The sequence below is a fragment of the Mirounga leonina genome, unplaced genomic scaffold (genome assembly GCF_011800145.1).
Source record: "Mirounga leonina isolate KUSES-001 unplaced genomic scaffold, KU_Mleo_1.0 Mir_53, whole genome shotgun sequence".
NCBI classification, from domain to species: Eukaryota; Metazoa; Chordata; class Mammalia; order Carnivora; family Phocidae; genus Mirounga; species Mirounga leonina.
Genome location: NW_023270807.1, coordinates 102027174 through 102048464, shown reverse-complemented (window position 1 = coordinate 102048464; position 21291 = coordinate 102027174). Strand labels below are relative to the sequence as shown.

General features: G+C 37.4%; 1 protein-coding gene across 1 annotated transcript in view; it reads left to right on the top strand.

Moving 5' to 3' along the window:
• SYNE1 (spectrin repeat containing nuclear envelope protein 1) overlaps positions 1-21291 on the top strand; it is a 428272-nt gene that overhangs the window by 165919 nt on the left and 241062 nt on the right. Inside the window, exons 34-44 of the mRNA XM_034991032.1 lie at positions 2467-2694; positions 3088-3186; positions 4989-5176; positions 5577-5700; positions 7161-7327; positions 9378-9531; positions 12155-12783; positions 14936-15115; positions 16699-16849; positions 17157-17315; positions 19153-19335. Coding sequence (XP_034846923.1) covers positions 2467-2694; positions 3088-3186; positions 4989-5176; positions 5577-5700; positions 7161-7327; positions 9378-9531; positions 12155-12783; positions 14936-15115; positions 16699-16849; positions 17157-17315; positions 19153-19335 — 2262 coding nt within the window. The remainder of the gene's footprint in view (positions 1-2466; positions 2695-3087; positions 3187-4988; positions 5177-5576; positions 5701-7160; positions 7328-9377; positions 9532-12154; positions 12784-14935; positions 15116-16698; positions 16850-17156; positions 17316-19152; positions 19336-21291) is intronic.

The window sequence follows — 21291 nt, the reverse complement described above, 5'->3', positions numbered from 1 at the left end:
CCACTTTTTCTATCTAATCTCATTTTTTTTTTGAATGGGAAAACCCTCTGAAATTAATTTAATTTCATTCAATTAAAAATAGTAAAATAAATGCCAAGGTATTTCACATTATTGCTCAGAACAAGTCATTACCATGTGCACAGTGGAAGGGTGCTTTGTCTCTTAGCTATGATTACATTGCTGTGCAGATTATCTTGGTTTATCCTACATCTTTTGCAATCAAGGATACATGGAATCTGGTATATGGAGTCTGCTTATGTCTTGTGTGGTATACTAGGGAAAATAGATGTCAACCCACTAAGGAATATTCATGATATATGTTTAATCTCAAACTGTTTTTAAAAGTTGTCATTTGATCATTTCACTACATCCTAAGTAAACAAAGAATAGCACATTTAAATAGCTTTATCAAAAATTTTCTTTCAAAAAATTTTGGCACACACTTTTTAATGTGTTTATTCTTGCTATAATTCATTTTTATTATTGTTTAAACCTTAATGCAATTCCAGGACTTCTGAAATATATCAGTGATCAACTGTCATCGCCTCTTTACTCTTAGGGAAACAAAATGATTACACAATTAATTTTTAAATACATAAACATTCAATTGTAGATTTCCATGCCATTAGACTAGAAATACATTTTAATATTCCAATGTAGTATTTTGAAACATCTAAAATGTATTAAATGAATATGAATAGTAGGAAAAAAGTTTTTGTTAGAAATAAGCAGAGATGGTGCGGAATACACTAGTACTGTGACATTTAGGCTAATAGGTTCATGTTCTGTTTCCACACAGAAGACCACATTATAGGAAATATTAGAAATAAGGTACCACTTGTCATGGAGTTTCACTTTAAAACAACCTTAGGATTAAAATTAATGAAGTATTCGCCTTGTCGTGAAGACATTTATCGATAAGCCCACTTTTATTCTTCATTACATACTACTCCAAATTGACTGATTTTCTTATTCTTAATTGATAATTTACAAATGATAAGAACATACACTGGGTTCATCTTCCATCTTCCCTTTTTGGATTAGAATCCAACAATATGATTACGTAGTTTGCATTTATGAATTTGTTGGTAACATGTACTAATTACTCTAAAAACTAAGAAATTTTGTCTTATTTAAGATTGCTTCACTGAGGTTTTGCAAGCACCTAGAACAATTTTGGCACATAGCAGACACCAAGTATATATTTGTTGAATTTATGAGTAATTTTTCTAAAAAAAGATCATCTTGAAAAACAAAAAAGAAAGGTTGTATTCATGTTCAAATAACAAATATCTATTAGATTTACCACTGTAGTCATGCATATGAAAAATAAAAATAAATAAGTGATGGACTCCTGGCACTAACCTCAATTATTTCAGATTGTCTCATCTAGACAGAAGTTATTTCTGACTAGGTAGTCTCATGTAGACATAAGTCACACATTTTTTTTTCCCCTGCGGTAACAGTATTCTCCATTTAAATTATTCAAAACTGAGACTTGTCTGAATTTTTGGCTTTATTTGATTAGAAGATTTGGCTCTGTTTCTCAGAGAAATCATTTTCATTCTCTTACGCATAAATAAGCCTCTGTGTTTATGACAGACATGCCTCCTTCTCCCCACACACATTCTTAGTGTCTTTCAGTACTTTCCATGTGTTGACTAATATATAAAGCATCATCCTGCTCCAAAAGGAAATGATAGTTTGTAGGTTTTTCACTGTAAGCCCCCAGCTAATGAGTAAAGCAGTGGTTCAAAGCAGCATCAGCTGGACCAACATCACCTGGGTATTTGTTAGAAATGCAAAGTTTTGGCCTCACCTTAGACCTGCTGAGCCCGAGTCCCTGAGGATGGGGACCAGGTGATCTTAACATATTCCAAATTTGGAAAACACTGGCATAAAAACAATAAATTTGAAACGACTAGTTTGAGGTTAGAGTGGAATCCGAAAAGCTTTTAGTTTGGTAAATATGAAATACTCAGCTACATTTGAGAAAAATTAAATGAATGTCCGCATTAACATTTCTATGAGTTACTGGGGCACATTGCTTCCCAGATCAGCTGGTAAAAGGTGTGTGTGACTCATAGGATAAGCAGGGAACTCTCTTAACCTTTAGAGATACTTCTTGTTTGGTAAAACATGAAATACAAAAATGAAAAATATGAAATACAGGGACATCTCCCTGCTTGCTTCTCTGCAACAGGGGTAGCTCTTTCTCTTTATTTTCTATGCTCCTAGCACGACCACCATCACTTCGTATTTTCCATTGTCTGCATATCTCTCCTCCCCAAAAAAGGTCAGGAAACATATGGTGTTTGTTCATAGCTGCTCTCTAATGGTCCAAGTATGTTGAAATTTCAGCTAAGAAGACCCCCTCCTGATTTTCTCTCGGTGCAGATAATCTATTATTTCAGGAAGACAAGCTTGCTCAGCCTACATTGTCATTTTTCTTATTTTAAATATTAGGTCGCAATTCAGGAAATAGAAAGCAAGATCGGCAGCATTACAGAATTAGAAGAAGAAGCTCAGTCTTTCGCTCAGTTTGTCACCACTGGAGAATCTGCTCGAATCAAAGCCAAGCTGACACAAATAAGAAGGTACTGGGAAGAACTCAGAGAGCATGCACAGTGTTTGGAAGGAAAAATCCTGGGACATTTATCTCAGCAGCAAAAGTTTGAAGAGACTCTTAGAAAGGTAAGGATGGGTCCATGCATGTGAAAGTTATTATTTCCTATTGCATTTATAATGAAATGCAATAAGGAGTCCAGAAATAGTGGACTAAGGGAAGACACAATTTGCTAATCATTTACCAAGTTGTCAGCGATGACTAAGTTCTTAATTATTCATGATACCTTTTTTGAGGGAATATAAAAATGTCATTATACATTGTGCTCAGATAGGCATTAAGGCTTATCTATTCCTTTCAAATAATAGGACACATTGATTTTAGATTTTTTAAAATATGTATGTTTTAATCATTTTATTGAAAGTTATCCAAAAAGATAAGCATGCTGCTTCCTCGGTAACTTTTTCTGCCTTGATGTACATTTTTCCCACCATTATCTTTATATTTCACTAATGTTTTAGATCCAGAAGTCTGTGTCTGAGTTTGAAGATAAACTTGCTGATCCAATTAAAATATGTTCTTCAGCCACAGAAACATACAAAGTTCTCCAAGAACATATGGTAAGAGGAATTTGATAATTCCTGCTAGAAAACATAGTAAATATTTTTATGATGGTTAAAATTAAAAGGATTTTTATGTTACTTGAGGAATGACATAGATCAAACATGTTCACATAACACAAGAAATACAAGTGTGCAAATAAGTTTTTATTAAAAGTGCCTATTAAAGGAGTATTCATTTACAGTAATTCTCATACTTAGGATGTGTGACGTTTTCTGATGTTAGCTTTAGTAAATTCTGTTACTTCTTGTGAGCATTATAAAAAATTAAGTGTGCATAGAAACATACACGTGCATGGCAGATTTTAGATTTTTTTTAACCCACAACAGTCAGATGTACAAAGAATATGTCCTCACTAACCTTTTACCAATGACTAGCTTTTTTGGTCTGCTGCCTGAACTGGTGACTACTGTGGGATGTTCGCAGAGCAGTGGATGCCTTTGATGTGATTTAGGGAAAGGAGCAAAGAGGGAGAATCAGGCACAGAGAAAAACTAAAAAGAAATGTGTTAATAAAAAAAATATCTGTTACCCCTATATATATGTGCATGTGTGCCGAGGGAGGGGGCTGCCGTGATAGAAAGCAAAGAGTTGACAAAGGCACATCTGGAAAGGGGAGTGGAATTTATATCATTTGAATACTTACAACAAGAATGTGGGAGCCTGGGTGGCTCCTTCGGTTAATCGTCTGCCTTCGTCTCAGGTCACGATCTCAGGGTCCTGGGATCGAGCCCTGTGTTAGGCTCCCTGCTCAGTGGGCTGTGGGGTGTCTGCTTCTCCCTTTCCCTTTCCCTCTGCCCCTCCCCCCTGCTTGTGCTCTTTCTCTCCGTCTCAAATAAATAAATAAAATCTTTTAAAAAATGCATTTTTGTGCTACTTAGGTTATGTTTTTAAATACCCAAAACTTGAGGAAAAGTAGGAAAACTGAATTTCATGGAATTATTTTAATAGTTTACTAAGTTAATAATTGAGTACTATTTTATCTAGTATTTAGGTTTTGTAAAGCAAATTATTTTTCTCTGTCTTGATTGTGTGATCTCTAAAATGAGGATAATGAAAGAACATAACTCTTAAGAGTCTTATGAAGATCAAATGAGTTACTATATGTAATGCACGTAACATAGTACCTGCCACATTCTGAGGCACTATTATTATTATTATTATTATTATTATTATTATTATTATTATTATCACTGATTCCTGATAGCAGCTATGCCAGCCATAACACTCCCCATATTTTTTTATAGAGATTACATACATGTTACATATAGGTCTTGTAAATTAAGTGGAGTTTTTTTAAAAAATACATATTTGGTATTAAAGGAATAATAATTTTCACAAATTATCTGAATCATGAAGGGAGAGTTGAAATTATTCAGATATGCGGCAATAAATTCTTATTTGGGGAAGAGCCTTTCCATTTTCGTTTTTTTTTTTTTTAAGATTTTATTTTTTTATTTGAGAGAGAGAGAGAGAATGAGAGAGAGAACACAAGAGGGGGGAGGGTCAGAGGGAGAAGCAGATTCCCCGCTGAGCGGGGAGCCCGATGCGGGACTCGATCCAGGGACTCCAGGATCATGACCTGAGCCGAAGGCAGTCGCTCAACCAACTGAGCCACCCAGGCGCCCCCCATTTTTGTTTTTGATTTCTGCATTCATGAAGGAACTGTCCTCACTTTGGCTATGTCTCGCTGCAGATCATGGACTGAGGGAAAACTTTTAGTGATAATGGGTCTCAAAGAAAACCGTCGGCCCCATTTCTTGATGCTGTGCTTTCTTTGCGCACCTTTTGCCTCCGGGTAGGATCTCTGCCAGGCCCTGGAGGTGCTGTGCAGTGCGGTGGCCACCACCTCAGCCAGTGCCCAGAAGGTCGCTAACAGAGGCCCCTCCATTCAGGAGGCAGCGGCCTTGCAGGTGAGGTACGAGGAGACGCAGACTCGGGCCAAGGAGAGGCAGACTGTGCTGGAGAACCTGCTGGCCCACTGGCAGAGGTGAGATGCCTTCCTTCCCGAGTTGGCAGCGTGGATTTCAACTGCCACTCTTAAGTAGGAAATTCTGGACCAGCTGTTGGGAAATAATCATCCCAGATGTAAGGCGCATCATCAACTCATGTGTCTAGCATGGGAAGATCTTGTTGGTCTTTGTCAGAAGATGAAGATCTCTAAAGTGGAGAGGATGTGTATGTATCTTTCATATGACATAGATATAAACACAGGTACAAATACAGGTATGAACGTGAAAGGAATGTTCTTTTTACCTTCACATCTAGGAATAAGATAGCCAACATTGTATTATTCATAATGGTTAGTGTTGGACCTCCAACTTTGGAAGCATTTCATTTTCTGGCATGATAATTTTGATAAATTTTTCCCTCACCTCTGCTTTCTTTAGGCTAGAGAAAGAATTATCAACCTTTTTAACCTGGTTAGAGCGGTGTGAAGCAATAGCCAGTTCCCCAGAAATGGACATTTCTGCAGACAGAGTCAAAGTGGAGAGTGAACTTCAATCAATACAGGCAAGTTCAAGTTCAAACTTCCTCCTTCTTTGACTTTGAGGGTTTCCCACAGTCTTGGTTCTCAACAACTTTCTAGTCTATTGCACACTGACATTCTACATTAATCTCCCAAAAAGTTGCTCCTCAGAAACTCCTCAGAAACAGTGACTGTTTCCTGCCCTGAGGATAAAGAGCCATCCTCAGTCCACACTGAGGGAAAAAGTTCTTATCTTTTTATAAATATGCTGTGAAGTGTTCTAAGAGGGGAAGTCACAGCTCCTTTTCTGAAAAAGGACACAAAGATATCTGGCCATATAAAAGTATTCCTACACATCCCTACACAGAGAGTAAGTGTTATACAGGTTAGGGGACCAGGAGGAGGCTGAAGCCTCTGCGACATCCACATCCGGGCACAGTGTCTGCCAAGCTACCTCCCACTGGGTTCTGAACATTCCTTGTCCATCCCCATATTCCAGCTTTGTGTGTTTTGTCCTGCTTGGCTTAAGTCCCTGTTCTGCCTTGTGGCCCTTCCTGCCGTCCATTGGCTGTGTGACCCTTCCTTGGAAACCTTCAGCATCTTTGCTTATATCACACATGTGGCCTCATTAAGGAGGGGGAGAAAGCATCCTGACAAGCATCTACTATGTGCCATGCTACACTATCATCCCATTTAATACCATGTTATGTTGTTAGCTGTCTATATGTATTTACCTCTTATCTCTTATTAGATAGGAACCACAACTTTTATGCATCACTCACAGCACCTTACAGTTCATTGCCTGATTAAAAATAAGTCATTCTGTTGCATGAGAACAAAGTGAAGAACTCTTAAGTTCCCAAGTTTGGCCTAATATAGTCTCTAAATGAAGAAGGAGACCACATTTCTGGTACCCAGAATTGCATCTCTATTATTGTTAGATATGCATTGTTTCTCTTTAACAATAGCTCTCCTTTGATTCTCTTTACCTACACGGTTTGTTCATCTTGAAAGGAATTCTACAGCTTTTAAAGTTGCCTAACTTAATAGAACTCAGATTCTGGAAAACTAATTCAGGTTTCAGTAGTATTTTAAACGTTTCATTAAAGGTTAAGCAGATCCATTCTAAATCAATAATAAAATCAGTAATAAAAACTCTCTTTAAGCCTGGTCCCAATGAAATCTGTGTTGCAAGAATGCAAAGCCTTTGGACAGCAACCACCTGTGTCCCATGGTCCTTCCTAGTCAATCATGCTGAGATAAGATCTAGAATGTATTCGGGCGCCTGGGTGGCTCAGTTGGTTAAGCGACTGCCTTCAGCTCAGGTCATGATCCTGGAGTCCCTGGATCGAGTCCCGCATCGGGCTCCCTGCTCAGCGGGGAGTCTGCTTCTCCCTCTGACCCTCCCCACTCTCATGTGCTCTCTCTCATTCTCTCTCTCTCAAATAAATAAATAAAATCTTAAAAAAAAAAAAAGATCTAGAATGTATTCTGTTTCTCTTAGGCACTGCAAAATGAAGTTGTATCCCAGGCCTCAATCTATAGCAACCTTTTGCAATTGAAGGAATCACTATTCTCAGTGGCCTCCGAAGATGATGTGAAAATGATGAAAGTACATTTGGAACACTTGGATGAGAGATGGAGAGATTTGCCACAGATAATTAGCAAAAGGTTGGTTTCTAAAAAAATTTTTTTTATCATTCATTTTTTAAATATTGAGCATATAAATTAAGAAAGCAGAGTTTTATTTGCTTTTACTTAATTGAGCTATTCAGATGAGTATAGAAGGGAAAGAAATTACTTTGTCATTTAAAAAATAAAAGTGCTCCAGCAAAGGAAATAATCAACAAAACTGAAAGACAACCCACTGAATCGGAGAAGATGTTTGCAAATGGCATACCAAATAAAGGGTTAGTATTCAATAAAAAAGGGGGTTAGTATTCAAAATATATAAAGAACTTATACACTCCATCACCCAAAAAACAAATAATCCAATTTAAAAGTGGGCAGACATTTCTCCAAAGAACACATATGGATGGCCAGCAGACACATGAAAAGATGCTCAACATCTCTCATCATCAGGGAAACGTAAACCAAAACCACGATGCAATGAGATGTCATCTCACAGCTGTCAGAATGGCTAAAATCAACAACACAGGAAACAACAGGTGTTGGCCAGGATGTGGAGAAAGGGGAACCCTCTTACACTATTAGTAGGAATGCAAACTGGTGCAGCCAATGTGGATAACAATATGCAGGTTCCTCAAAAAATTAAAAATAGAATTATTATATGATCTAGTAATTCCACTACTGGGTATTTACCCAAAGAATGTGAAAACACGAATTTGAAAAGATATATGCACACCTATGTTTACTGCAGCATTATTTACAATAGCCAAATTATGGGAGCAGCCCAAATGTCCATCAATAGATGAACAGATAAAGAAGAAGTGGTATATATATATATTTTTTTTTCCACTGTGTGTGTGTCACACATATACACACACATAGTGGAATATTACTCAGCCATAAAAAAGAATGAAATCTTGCCATTTGCAACAAATAAATGAATCTAGAGAGTATAATGCTAAGCAAAATAAGTCAGGGAAAGATAAATACCGTGATTTCACTCATATGTGGAATTTAAGAAACGAAACAAACGAGCAAAGAAAAAAAGAGACAAACAAACCAAAAAATAGACTCTTAACTATAGAGAACAAACAGATGGTTACCAGAGAGGAGGTGGGTGGGGGGAGGGGTGAAATAGAGGAAAAGGATTAAGAGTACACTTATTGTGTTGAGCGGAGTTGTTGAATTGCTATATGGTACACCTGAAACTAACTTAACACTGTATGTTAACTATACTGGAATTAAAATTAAAATTTTAAAATTTAAAATTAAAAAAACCTCAAGTGCTCAAAAATCAGCATTTCTGATGAACCTCAGTCCAAAATTTTTGTCTCACAGTTAGGGAAAATGATCAAACTAATTGAAAAATTTTGAAGAGGGTAGGGTTGCTTATGTTTGTATTATTTTTGCCCAAGCTATTTGTGTACAGGAGAAAAATGGTAATTAAAATTTTGCCTCCCGTGGTATTTCTCAACTGAGGCAGTGGCGTGTGGAACAGAGAAGTTGATTATGTGGGGTCCCTTATCGGCCACAGTAAGGATTTTTGGAGTTTGCCTTCCTGTGTGCAAAAGGAAATTGCCTCTGTGTTAAGCCTGGCAGACACTGTTCTGATTACATTAAAATCATTCCTGGCTGTTACCTAGAGAGTGAACTGTAGAGACACAGTGGTCTCTCTGTTACCTAAAGAGTGAACTGTGGAGAGAGAGTGGCAGGAAGGAGGCCACTGAGGAGGCCAGGCAAGAGATGAAGCAATTTAGACCCAGGTAGGCTTGTGGAAATGGAGAGGAGAGCACAGAATATACTGTGTGCGTGTGTGTGGGGGGGGGGGTATGTACAGATTAGATGTGGTGGTAAAGAACCGAGGGCATGAAGAATGGCTCGTAGGACCACCTCGGGGACAGTGGTTAACGTTAACTGAGATGTGGAAAACTGTGAATAAAGGGTTTGAGAAGTAGAAAACATCAAAAATTTTGGTGTGTCCATGTATGACAACATCACTTTTGCCCTCAGTTAAACTTATTGCAACAATGTATCATTAACTTTTCCTGTTCATTTGTGGGACACTTTAAAGTTAACACCTTTCTCTACATAGGATTGCTTTTCTTCAGTCTGTGGTCGCTGAACACCAGCAATTTGATGAACTGCTGCTTTCCTTTTCTGTCTGGATTAAGCTGTTTCTCAGTGAATTACAAACTACTTCTGAAATAAGCATAACAGACCATCAAGCAGCATTTACTCGGCACAAGGTAAAGTGCATACTTTTAAGATCAAAGAAGAATTTATTCATAAAAGAGAGCTCTTGAATTATAAAGAAAAGCATTTTTTAACCCAACCATTCCACACCAGTTTAAACTTGCATTCATATGCAAATGTTTTAATAATTGAGTATATGGGTCCTAGCAATGTGTTATACAGATAAATTAAGCAGATAAAACCACTTCAGATAAACTAGACAACTCTGTTAAGACACTATTTCTTCAAAATGGAGTAAATGATTTCTAGGGTAAAGTGATGAGGATGTTCATTTTTAAGCTTCCTGGTTTGTTTTGTTTCAATGCTGAAAACTAATACCAAATTCCAATGCCTTAATGATACACTTTTAATAAATTACTGTTTAGCTCAAAAGTATTTAAAATTCATGATTTATTTTCCTTATTTATAAATTATGCATAATATCTAACCTAGCATTAAAAAAAACCGCTTAAATCAAGTATTGGAGTCGTTGGAGATAAGCTATGTAATAAACTTATGACAATATTTAATGATAAAACATTTAGTATTTATGGAGTGCTCACTCTGTACCAGGTTTGCTAATTGTTTTTACGGAAAGGAATAGTACTTTCTCATATCTTTATGACTTCAAGTAGTTTTACAACTTGGAACAGGATGCCCGCTGAAGTTAGGCTCCTACTCTCGAAAGAGACAGGGAGATGGTGGTGCTATCTTCTTCATGATTATATTTCAAAAGTGTTACCACACTGAAAAGAGTTTGCTTGCCCTCGTGCAACAGAAAACCAAATAACGTAACACTGGTCTTTTGCAGAGGGGTAAGCTGTATTGCCAAGCAAAGACATAAGAGGCTGATTCAAATCTGTCTCCCAAAAGGGTTGGGGTTGGGTGCATTTAAGGATAAGGAGTTAGGATGTCATGGGTATGTAGGTTGAATGGAATATGCCGATTGGACATAGGGGAAAAAGGAAATGTCCTCCTTTCTGAGCATTTGCATTCAGGAATTGTGTCTTGTCATGGGACACATGTTCATTAAATGGCAGTGTAAGCATGATGAGCTGGGGGAGATCACGGGGTGTGTCGTCACAGTTACTCTTTTTCACTTTTGGTCCCTTGTGCACAACTGCAAGGATTCTTCCCAGCTTTCTCTAGTCTTAGCTTATTGGTGCTCACTCAACCTCTACATAACAAGCTCATAAATCAGTCAGATCAACCAGAGTTTTTTTAGGGTAAAACAGTCAAGCATTTGTTAACTCAGTGTTGGTTTCAAAAGGATGACCCCCTGTCCTTGAGAAACATTCTTGGGGTGTAACTGCACAGAAGCTTTTAAAAAGATTTGTATCTCAAAAGAGCAGAGAATGAATTTGTAAATTTTCTAAAGTAAATGCTCAAAGCTTCTTTCTGAAGTTTAATAGTCAAGCTGAGGGGAATATTAAGGCCATTGTGGTCAAGATTAAGATAGGTGATAATTTCTCTTTAATGGGAACCATGCTGAGATTGTTAGCAATTGCTCTAAGAGATTTCAAACATGATTTATTGTGAGCAAGTCAGATTTCCTATACAACAATCTCAATGAGTTCATCTTTGTTTCTTTAAAGGAGGCAGCTAAAACCTATGTTTTCATTGGCCTCACCTACTGCCTCTGAAGACAGGTTAATGCCCATCTATTCCTATGCTCCCTCCCTATAAGCGCTGTTAGAATTAACTTCATTGCATATATATTTAAAATCTTTCAAACCTCAATATCTTTTATATATAGTAATATATAATATATATAGTATTGTTATTATATATATATACATATAAATATACAGTATTGTTAAAAACAAAAATTTAACTGAGTAAATTTGAAGATCTAATTGGCTTTATGAAGCCATTTGTGAATCAGGCAGTATCTCATCTAGCAAATAGAAAGGAGCTCAGAGGGGTTGTACAGAATAGAAGGTTTTCATAGGAAGGAGAGTGGGGCAATTAAGTTATTAGCAAAAGAAAGGATCATTTTAGGCAAGGCCACTTTCCCTTAGGGGTAAGAACAGGGGGTCTGGTCTTATCTTATAGATTACCTCATCTTCCTTGGGTTGGGGAGGGCGGGGAGGAGAGGGCCCATGTGACAGATTGCCTTATCGGTACTGACCAGAAAATTCCTGACTGACAAGTTAACACTATTTCTGGAGGAGTCTGAAACTGCAATTAGGCTAGGTTTGAGACCAGTTTGGTGACATGACCTACCATAATTTGGGCCTGTGATTTGCTTTTTGATGATATATATATATCAACTAGATATATACTAGATATATATTTATATTAGAACTATAGATTTTAACTATGTATACATATGTATTTTAAATCTTCTGAATTATACATGTATGTATTTATATGAAATTTCCTTTTACGATTTCTATTCATGAAGATACTCTTTTCCATGCAATGAATTCATTCCAAATCAGAGTTGTTTTATGTGAAACATATAGATGAGAAAACGAAATTTTAAGAACATTTCTTAAAGATTCACCATAGATGACCCTTAAGTCCTACAGCATCCATCGCATTGAAAATGGATCTTGACGTCACGGATTGTGACTGTCTCTGTCATTAGCCACAGCGTACCCGAGGACTCAGTAACTCGCTCTTCCCTTCCAGGACCACGCAGCAGAAGTAGAGAGCAAAAAGGAAGAACTACAGAGTCTACAGGACCACTTAGTGAAGCTGGGTGCTCTGGGTCAAGCTGAGAGCCTCCACCTCCTCCAGGGCAAGGCAGAGGACTGTTTCCAGCTGTTGGAGGAGGCCAGCCAGGTCGTGGAAAGGCGGCAGCTTGCCCTGTCCCAGTTGGCTGAATTCCTACAGAGCCACGCCTCGCTATCAGGGGTTCTCAACCGGCTGAGGCACACAGTGGAAGCAACTGACAGTATGAATAGGAAACAGACTGATTTATTAAAAAAGGACCTAAATCATGCAATTCAAGACGCTAAAACATTGGAATCTGCAGCCATCAGTCTTGACAGCCTTCTCGCCAAAGCTCAATACCATCTTAAAAGTGGAAGTTCTGAGCAAAGGACTTCCTGCAGAACGACAGCTGATCACCTCTGTTCTGAATTAGAGAGAATCCAGAACCTTCTGGGTACAAAGCAGAGTGAGGCAGATGCCCTGGCAGTATTGAAGAAAGCATTCCAAGACCAGAAAGAGGAGTTGCTGAAAAGCATTGAGGACATCGAAGAAAGGACAGACAAAGAGAGACTGAAGGAGCTGACCCGCCAAGCTCTTCAGCAGAGGTATAAAGAAACGGCTGGAGCCAGTTGTGGAGTTTATTTTTTATTTGTTCTAGAATTAACTGCAATGCTTTAACGGTGTCATATTTAGCAACTCCTTTTAATATTTTGAGGATAAAATTAATGACTAATTTGACACTGAAGAAGTACTAAAATTTCTTTGGTTTCCTTAAGGATTTTCCCAGGGGCTCTGGCTATATAAGCCCCGCTAAGATCTTAATTATAACAGACAATATAGATCGTATTATCTTTTTTTTTTTAAGCTATGTTTAGCTGTTAGGAGAAGGGCCTCATCTTCTCTAGTGAGAATGGAAAGTGGAGGCGAGAGGGAGTGATCCAAGTAGCTTTGTAGTCCCAGTGGGGAAAATATGAAGGCATTCCTGCCCGGTGGCTGCCAGCCCCTCAGAAAGACTGGAGCAAGCTCATCAGATAAGAGTGAGTGACAGGATATTGGCAGAGAGAAAATGGCATAAAATGGTTCTGTTGTAGAGAGGAAGTGGAAATGGTTATCTCTGGAGCTTGATAAGGTGATAAAGCTGCCATTTGAGATTCGTATTCCTTCACCTAAAGTGAAACCAATCAGCTTGCCAGAGTAGTTTTCAACAACTACCTTTAACTGTTGGCTTAGAGGTGTGGAAAAGGCAGACAAGTGGGGTTAAGCAAAGTTGAGGTTTTTGTCAGCTGAGTTTCATAGAGAACCTAAGGGGTCAGGGGTATTTTCCTGCAGTACATTTGGAAGCAATTTTTTCCTCTAACACTATAACCTTCTCAATCTTGTTTTTCCTCCTTAATAGAACTTTCTCCCCACTTACGTTCTCAGGGATGTTTGTCTTCCATTTTTTCAGGGGGCAAAGAAGCAGCTGAAATGTGCTCATACCAAAGTGTCCATAATTGATAAGAATTGTGTTGACCATGCCAAGATCATTGTGATTTGCTTCCTTTTAATTGGAATCAAGCATTTAGCAAAGGCTTACAGTTAGATAATAATAGCTCTTGAGGTTACATACGTGTCTTGTGAGCCCTAGGCCGACGAATTTAACAGTAAACTAACAAAAAGGAGTAAGATTTGAGGAGGAAAAATAGCCTCCAGAGTAAAGACAAAAAGAGGAGGCAAACATGGCAAAGGAGCAAACAGCTTTGCTGGCCTGAGTAAGCCAAGCAGGCAGGAGATCCTAAAATTGCTGGGGAAGGCGGCCCAGGTTGGGCTCAAGAGCCACATCAATACCCCTAACACCGAACTCACTAAAGCCACAGAGAGGTTATGGAAAATGTTGCTTTGAATTGATGGATTTATTGAAGTCCCCCCATACTTATGCTTCACTGTGCGACTTTGGGCAAATCACCTGTCTTCTTGTAAGGTGCAGATGAAATGATAATGTGTGCTCCTAACCACTTTGTTTTGGAATTAAATGGAATCATGCATGGACATGACCATGCATGATCTTACCAAACGCAAGAATGCATGAGTCCTTGGCTGCCTCTATATGACCACTTTTTACAAGTACTCAAATATTAGTATATTAGGGACAAAAAATAAAGTTATTTTTATTTTAAATGAAACAACTGTACCCTTAAATATTATTATTTTACATGAATTGGACCTCAGGGCACAGAAGGACTTTTTACTGAAGACCTTTTAGTACGTACTCACCTGCTTTGCTTACAAGCTCAGCCCCCCTAGTCTTAAAAATCTTATATCATGGGGCGCCTGGGTGGCTCAGTTGGTTAAGTGACTGCCTTCAGCTCAGGTCATGATCCTGGAGTCCCAGGATCGAGTCCCACATCGGGCTCCCTGCTCAGCAGGGAGTCTGCTTCTCCCTCTTACCCTCCTCCTCTCATGCTCTCTCTCTCTCATTCTCTCTCTCGCAAATAAATAAAATCTTAAAAAAAAAATCTTATATCATGAAAGGAAAATAGAAAAAGAATACAAACTTAATGGAAAGTTGAAGATGAATGGTGAAAATGATTTTAAATGTTTCCCAAGGTACAGTCTGTAGTTCTGCAAAGTTAATTTTTAAAGTGTCTTTCACAGTTGATATACATTAATTCAATTGCTGTGTTAAGTTTTTCTAGATATCTGTAGGTGTGCTTTATGGAGAAGAAATATTAGTCCTTACCTTTGGTAAAAATAATAAAATAACATTTTAATTTACAGATTGAGAGCCTTTAATCAGTTGGAAGACGAATTGAATTCTCATGAACACGAACTATGTTGGTTGAAAGACAAAGCTAAACAAATTGCTCAGAAAGATGTAGCCTTTGCATCTGAAGTCGATAGGGAGGTAAACCGCTTAGAGGTTACCTGGGATGATACCAAAAGACTAATTCATGAAAAGTAAGTAAAAAAACCTCTTGATTTTTTTTTCAACTTTCTATTTTGTAGCGTTGGGCTGTTGTCTGTTGATTTGCATCGGTGTGATCAAGATTTGAATACCTTTTGCCACTTTATGTATTCTGTCTCTTTAGTACCATTAGAAATTTAGTCGTACAGAATTTTATTAAGGAAGTTGTTTTGTTGTACTTATTTGTAATTAAGGTATGATTTACATAATAAAATTCATCCTGTTTAGTGTATGTTCTTAAAATGTATGAGTTTAACACACATACAGTTTATGAATACACACACCTGTATGAGTAACTCTTAAACTATCAAATCTCACATAATCATTCCACCACAAGAAAAAAATCCCCCAATGTCTCATTGTAGTCAGCCCCTCCCCTACCCCCAGTCCCTGGCAACCTTCAATCGGTTTTCCGTCTCTGTAGTATTGTCTTTTCAGAATCACATACAAATGGATTCTTTCCAGTTTGGACAATTATAAATAAAGTATCTATAAACATTCATGTTCAGTTTTTTGTGTGTACATAAGTTTTTACTGCACTTGGGTAAATAACTTCTTATACTCAGCACAATGGACATTGTTCTGTGTATTGATAAAGTCCATTCTTTTTTATAGTCAAATAATATTCCATTTGATAGGCATACCACAGTTTATTCATTCACCAGTTGATGGATATTCGAGTTCTTTCCAGTTCAGATGACAATTAAAAAAAAGCATCTATAAACATTCACATTCAATTTTTTTTGTGTGTACATAAGTTTTTATTGCACATTGTAGATTATTAATGTAAGCTTTTAAAAATTTAACCATGTTGTAAAATTTTACCCCATGTTATTGAACATTCTCCTAAATTGTGATTTGTTAGAGATTGTACAGTATTCAATTATGAGAAGGTATCAGAGTTTATTCAATTATTAGCCTATTTTTAACATTTGGGTTATTTCTATTTTTTTCTCCTATTATAAACATTGGTGTAAAGAATATAATTTTACCTAAATCTTAGTGCACATCTTTTTCTTTGGAAAAATTCCTACATGTAGAGTTGCTTGCTCAGAAGCATTTTACGCTTATAAACCGAAACCATCTTCTTATTTTGACAGTTTTCAGGGGATTCATATTCAGTGAAAATTTGTGTCATTGAAATGGGAAAAAAGATCCTCATATGTATTTTACTTATTGAGCAGTGTTTTTTTGTTTCGTTTGGTTTGTTTGTTTTGCTTCCCCTTAATACACATCATTATGATGTAATTAAATAATGAAAAAATTGAAAAGCAAAAATTTGTTGGCATCTACATAAGTTTTAGTTGTCAAGAACATATATTTTTTCTTGTCGTTGAGGTCACAGATTTTGTTTTAATGGCTGTGTGCATTCTTTACTCATGAAGAACAATTTGAACATTAGAGTTAAGTTGGTTTGACCAGCACTCTTGACCTCAATAGGTAGAAATATGGCTCCCTCTTGAATCCAGCATCCATCTATGAATACATTTATGTGGTTACATATCAAGACTGATCATAGGGAACCCTTTCCTTTCATACATGATAATAAATAATACCTTTTCTTTAACTACTATAGCCAGGGTCAATGCTGTGGACTTATTGACTTAATGAGGGAATATCAGAACTTCAAGTTGGCTGTATCTAAAGTCCTAGAAAATGCCAGCAATGTGATTGCAACGAGAACTACTATAAAAGATCAGGAGGATCTTAAATGGGCTTTATCCAAGGTAATAATTCAAAATGTATTTATTTTAGTAGACTACTCAGTAGATCTGATTTTCACATATAATGAATTCTCTGTACAATTCTTGTCAGTACATATAGATGTAGAAAATTCATGCCAACAAACTCAGCCTTTTTTTAAGGAATACTAATATCCTAGGATTCTAGCAATACAAAAAATGAATAGTTAATTAATATCACTGGTTTCTGCATAAGGTCAACCATGAATTAAATTTCTTAGAGGCAAATGGTTTTGAATGCCTGACTTATCACTGATTATTTTATTAATTAAGGAAACATTTATGTCCACAGCATGAAACTGTCAAGAATGAAATGTGTAATAAACAGAAAGAATTGGATAACTTTACCAGTAATGGAAAACAATTGTTATCTGAGCTGAAAAAAATTCACAGTAGTGATTTCATCTTGGTGAAAACAGACATGGAGAGCACTGTGGACAGATGGCTGGATGTAAGATAATCACCTGGATTGTATAAACAGTTTAAATATTCATATTTGTCAATCATTACTTTTTGGCAAAGGATTATTCAGGGATGTGAATTCCATTTTTAACTTTTATTTTTTAAAAAGATTTTATTTATTTGAGAGAGAGAAGAGCGCGAGCATGAGTGGGGGGGTGCAGAGGGAGAGGGAGAAGCAGGTTCCCCATTGAGCAGGGAGCCTGATGCGGGGCTCGATCCCAGGACCCCGAGATCATGAACTGAGCCAAAGGCAGATGCTTAACCGACTGAGCCAACCAGGCACCCCTCATTTTTAACTTTTAATGCTAACATGCAAAATGATATTTGGAAAAAAAAAAAAACAGTATTCACATAAAGTTTAGAATTAGTTAAAAAAAAAAGTTATTTGCTGGGCGCCTGGGTGGCTCAGTTGGTTAAGCGACTGCCTTCGGCTCAGGTCATGATCCTGGAGTCCCTGGATCGAGTCCCGCATCGGGCTCCCTGCTCGGCAGGGAGTCTGCTTCTCCCTCTGGCCCTCCCCCCTCTCATGTGCTCTCTCTCATTCTCTCTCTCTCAAATAAATAAATAAAATCTTTAAAAAAAGGTTATTTGCTTTATTTTGTTAAAATTTAGTGGCAGATTTTTGGGGGCGCCTGGGTGGCTGAGTCAGTTAAGCATCAGACTCCTGATTTCTGCTCAGGTCATGATCTCAGGTTGTGTGATCAAGCCGAGGGTTGGGCTCCGTGCTGGGTTTGGTGGAGCCTGCTTAAGATTCTCTCTTCCTCTCCCTCTGTTCTTCCGCCTTCCTCTTAAAACAACGCAAAACGAAACGAAACTTAGTGACAGATTTTCTAGAATTTCACTTGGTAGCTTCAATTATAACAAATTTATAACTCTAAATGTTTTTTTCCCCAAAACTCTGGGATTATGGATAAAAATTGAAGAATAATTTATAAATATTTTATAGAATATTAAATGATAATGTATAATAATTTAGAGTTATAAGACTATAATTTTGCATTGAAAAACATCAGACTTGTAGTTTACATCCTTGGGTTTTAGTTCTTGCTCTGTCATTTAATAGCTATGAGACAGAAGAACAAGTCACTCGATCTCTCTGGAACTCTATATCTCAACCCATACATATTTATATCGTTTCTAGCTCAAAAATCCAGCGATTCTGTTGCCCTTCTATTAACCTACAGTGCATTACTGTAGATTAAATTACATAAGCTGAATTACTAAAGTTAGACATTGATAATTGTGTACTGTAATCATATAATTTGGGGACTGCAGAAAACCTTCCCTGCCTCCACTTTTAAAAGAACATTCTTATTACAGGAAGACTATTAAACAATAATGCTTTCCTTTAAACCTACAAAGTTGGCTGATGTCCTATGTATTTATTTATTCTATAAATATGCTCAAGTCTAATTAATGTCCATTTTTATGTTTCAGCATTACAAATCAAAGTGCTTATTGTGTTACTTTCAAAAATAAACACAATACTGCCCTTGATGGACCACTATCCTGTAGAACTCAGCCCAAGAGTATGTTATAGTTGACTCCAATAGACCTGTTCTTAGTTTCCCAATTTACAAATGAAAATTGAATGTCTCAGAAATTCAGTCAACTCTCCCAATGACAGAAACAATTTATGTAATGGTTAGCATTTGTTTGAGTCAAGTGCACTAATTCCCTTATAATAACTTTTGTAAAACTTTGTTTGTCTGTGAGAATGTAATTTTTTGATTAAGTCAGCATCAACATTATTAGTACTTCGGTGGGTCAAGGAACATCTTAAAGCCTCAGACTAATAATGATATGGCTTCTGTTTTCCATTCCAGATATCAGAGAAAATTGAGGAAAACATGGATAGGCTGAGGATAAGCCTGACCATTTGGGCTGATGTACTTTCAAGTAAAGATGAGATCGATGGATGGTCCAATAGTTCTGTTCCACTGTTGACCGAAAGCATCAGCAACCTGAATAACAGCCTCAGAGCAGAAGAATTCCTTAAAGAGTTTGAGGTAAATCGACTACATCTACCTTTGTGATCTTATGAGCTCATTGACCAGAATATGAGAAAGTTGTGTCCTTTTTTTAAACGTCTATCTTTCAGAGACATATATGAATATTACAAAAGTCTTAACTATCTTTTGCTATTTACCTGAGAGTTGAATAGGAAGTGGATAAGACTCTCCCCTCCCCCCATTTTTATCACTTCTTAGTTGGGGCTCCGTACTTAAAATATTAGAAAAGTAGAAGCCCATTAAATCTATTTTTCCCCATTTTTCCATTCATCTGAGACTATCACACCTTCCTACTGGAAAACCAAATTGAAGGTGTTTATAATTTAGTAATATTTAGAGGAATTTTTTTCTCATTCAAACAGGATGTTTACTAAGTACTTACCATGCACTGAACACTTACCCTAAGTGCTAGGTTCTTCCACTTCCTCTTCAGAAATGGGAGACAACGGGAGACTGGAGTATGACAGGCTTCCCTAGAAAGTGGCCTTTTAAAGTTCTAGTCACCATTTTATTTTAAACTTTTTATTTCCATTTCTTGCATTCATTTATTTATTCACTCATGAAATTCTTTTTTTTTTTAAGGATTTTTTTTTTAATTTATTTGACAGAGAGAGACACAGCGAGAGAGGGAACACAAGCAGGGGGAGTGGGAGAGAGAGAAGCAGGCTTCCCGCCGAGCAGGGAGCCCGATGCGGGGCTCGATCCCAGGACCCTGGGATCATGACCTGAGCCGAAGGCAGACGTTTAATGACTGAGCCACCCAGGCACCCCCACTCATGAAATTCTTAATAAGCACCTAAAATATGTCAGGCACTGTTTTAGACACTGAGAACAAACAGTAAAACAGACATAGTCCCTACCCTTGTGGCATTTACTTTATTTATATTACAGTATGTATGTAAAATGTGCAGTCATACTTAGGCTAGGATGAAAAATGAAGCATGGTAAGAGGAAACAGCGACAAGAGATAACTTATTTCGTAAAGCATATAATCACTACTCTCCACAAGGGCAGAGATTAGTCGCCATTGCATGCCTGGGTGCTTAGTACTGTGCCCAGCACACAAATGGAACACGACAGATTGATGATGAATGACTGCAGTGCGAAAAAATGTAGGTGAATCAACTGTATCCCTAAGTTTTCTAGCTTTCAACCCAAAGAACTTTCTAGAGATTTTTAAATCAAACGCCTATTGCTAAGGGCAAACCGAAGTAGAGGAAATTAGCCAGACTGAAAATGCAATCAGGAGAGGGATACTGCAGACTCTTAATTTCTCTTTGACGTTAAATTAACATTACAGCTCAAAACAGTGGTGCCCGCTGGAATAGGGCTCATACCCGCTCTCAAAAGTCAATTACTAAATTTTAAAGAAGTTTGCAAGCCAGTGTTAAACAGAGCCATTATTGAAAATTAAATTGTAAATAAATTTACAATTAAATTGTATTAAAAATTAAGCTAATAAATACTTAAAACTTACCCCTTTTAATTTCTGCTCTACATACAACTAGTATCTAGGCTCTTGAGTTGTTGGTGTCTATTCGATCTGCATGGTGGAAACGTAGACGCTGTGTTGTAGTGCAGTCAGCGCTTTCTACCCCGTGTGCAGTGACATCATGGTGTAGCTCAAAACGGTGGTAAATACTACAAGTCAGGGTCTTTTTTTTTTTTTTTTTTGGAGAGCCGATCGTTTAATCGGCACACACTGTCCTCCAACTATTGACCTTTGGGATCCAGGAAGCCAGTGGGCATCAGTCATGTCCAGGTTCAGTCACTCACAGAGGTGGGTTTCTTTTTTTTTTTTTTTAAGATTTTATTTATTTATTTGACAGAGAGAGAGATAGCAAGAGCAGGAACACAAGCAGAGGGAGTGGGAGAGGGAGAAGCAGGCTCTGCACTGAGCAGGGAACCCGATGCGGGACTCGATCCCAGGACCCTGAGATCATGACCTGAGCC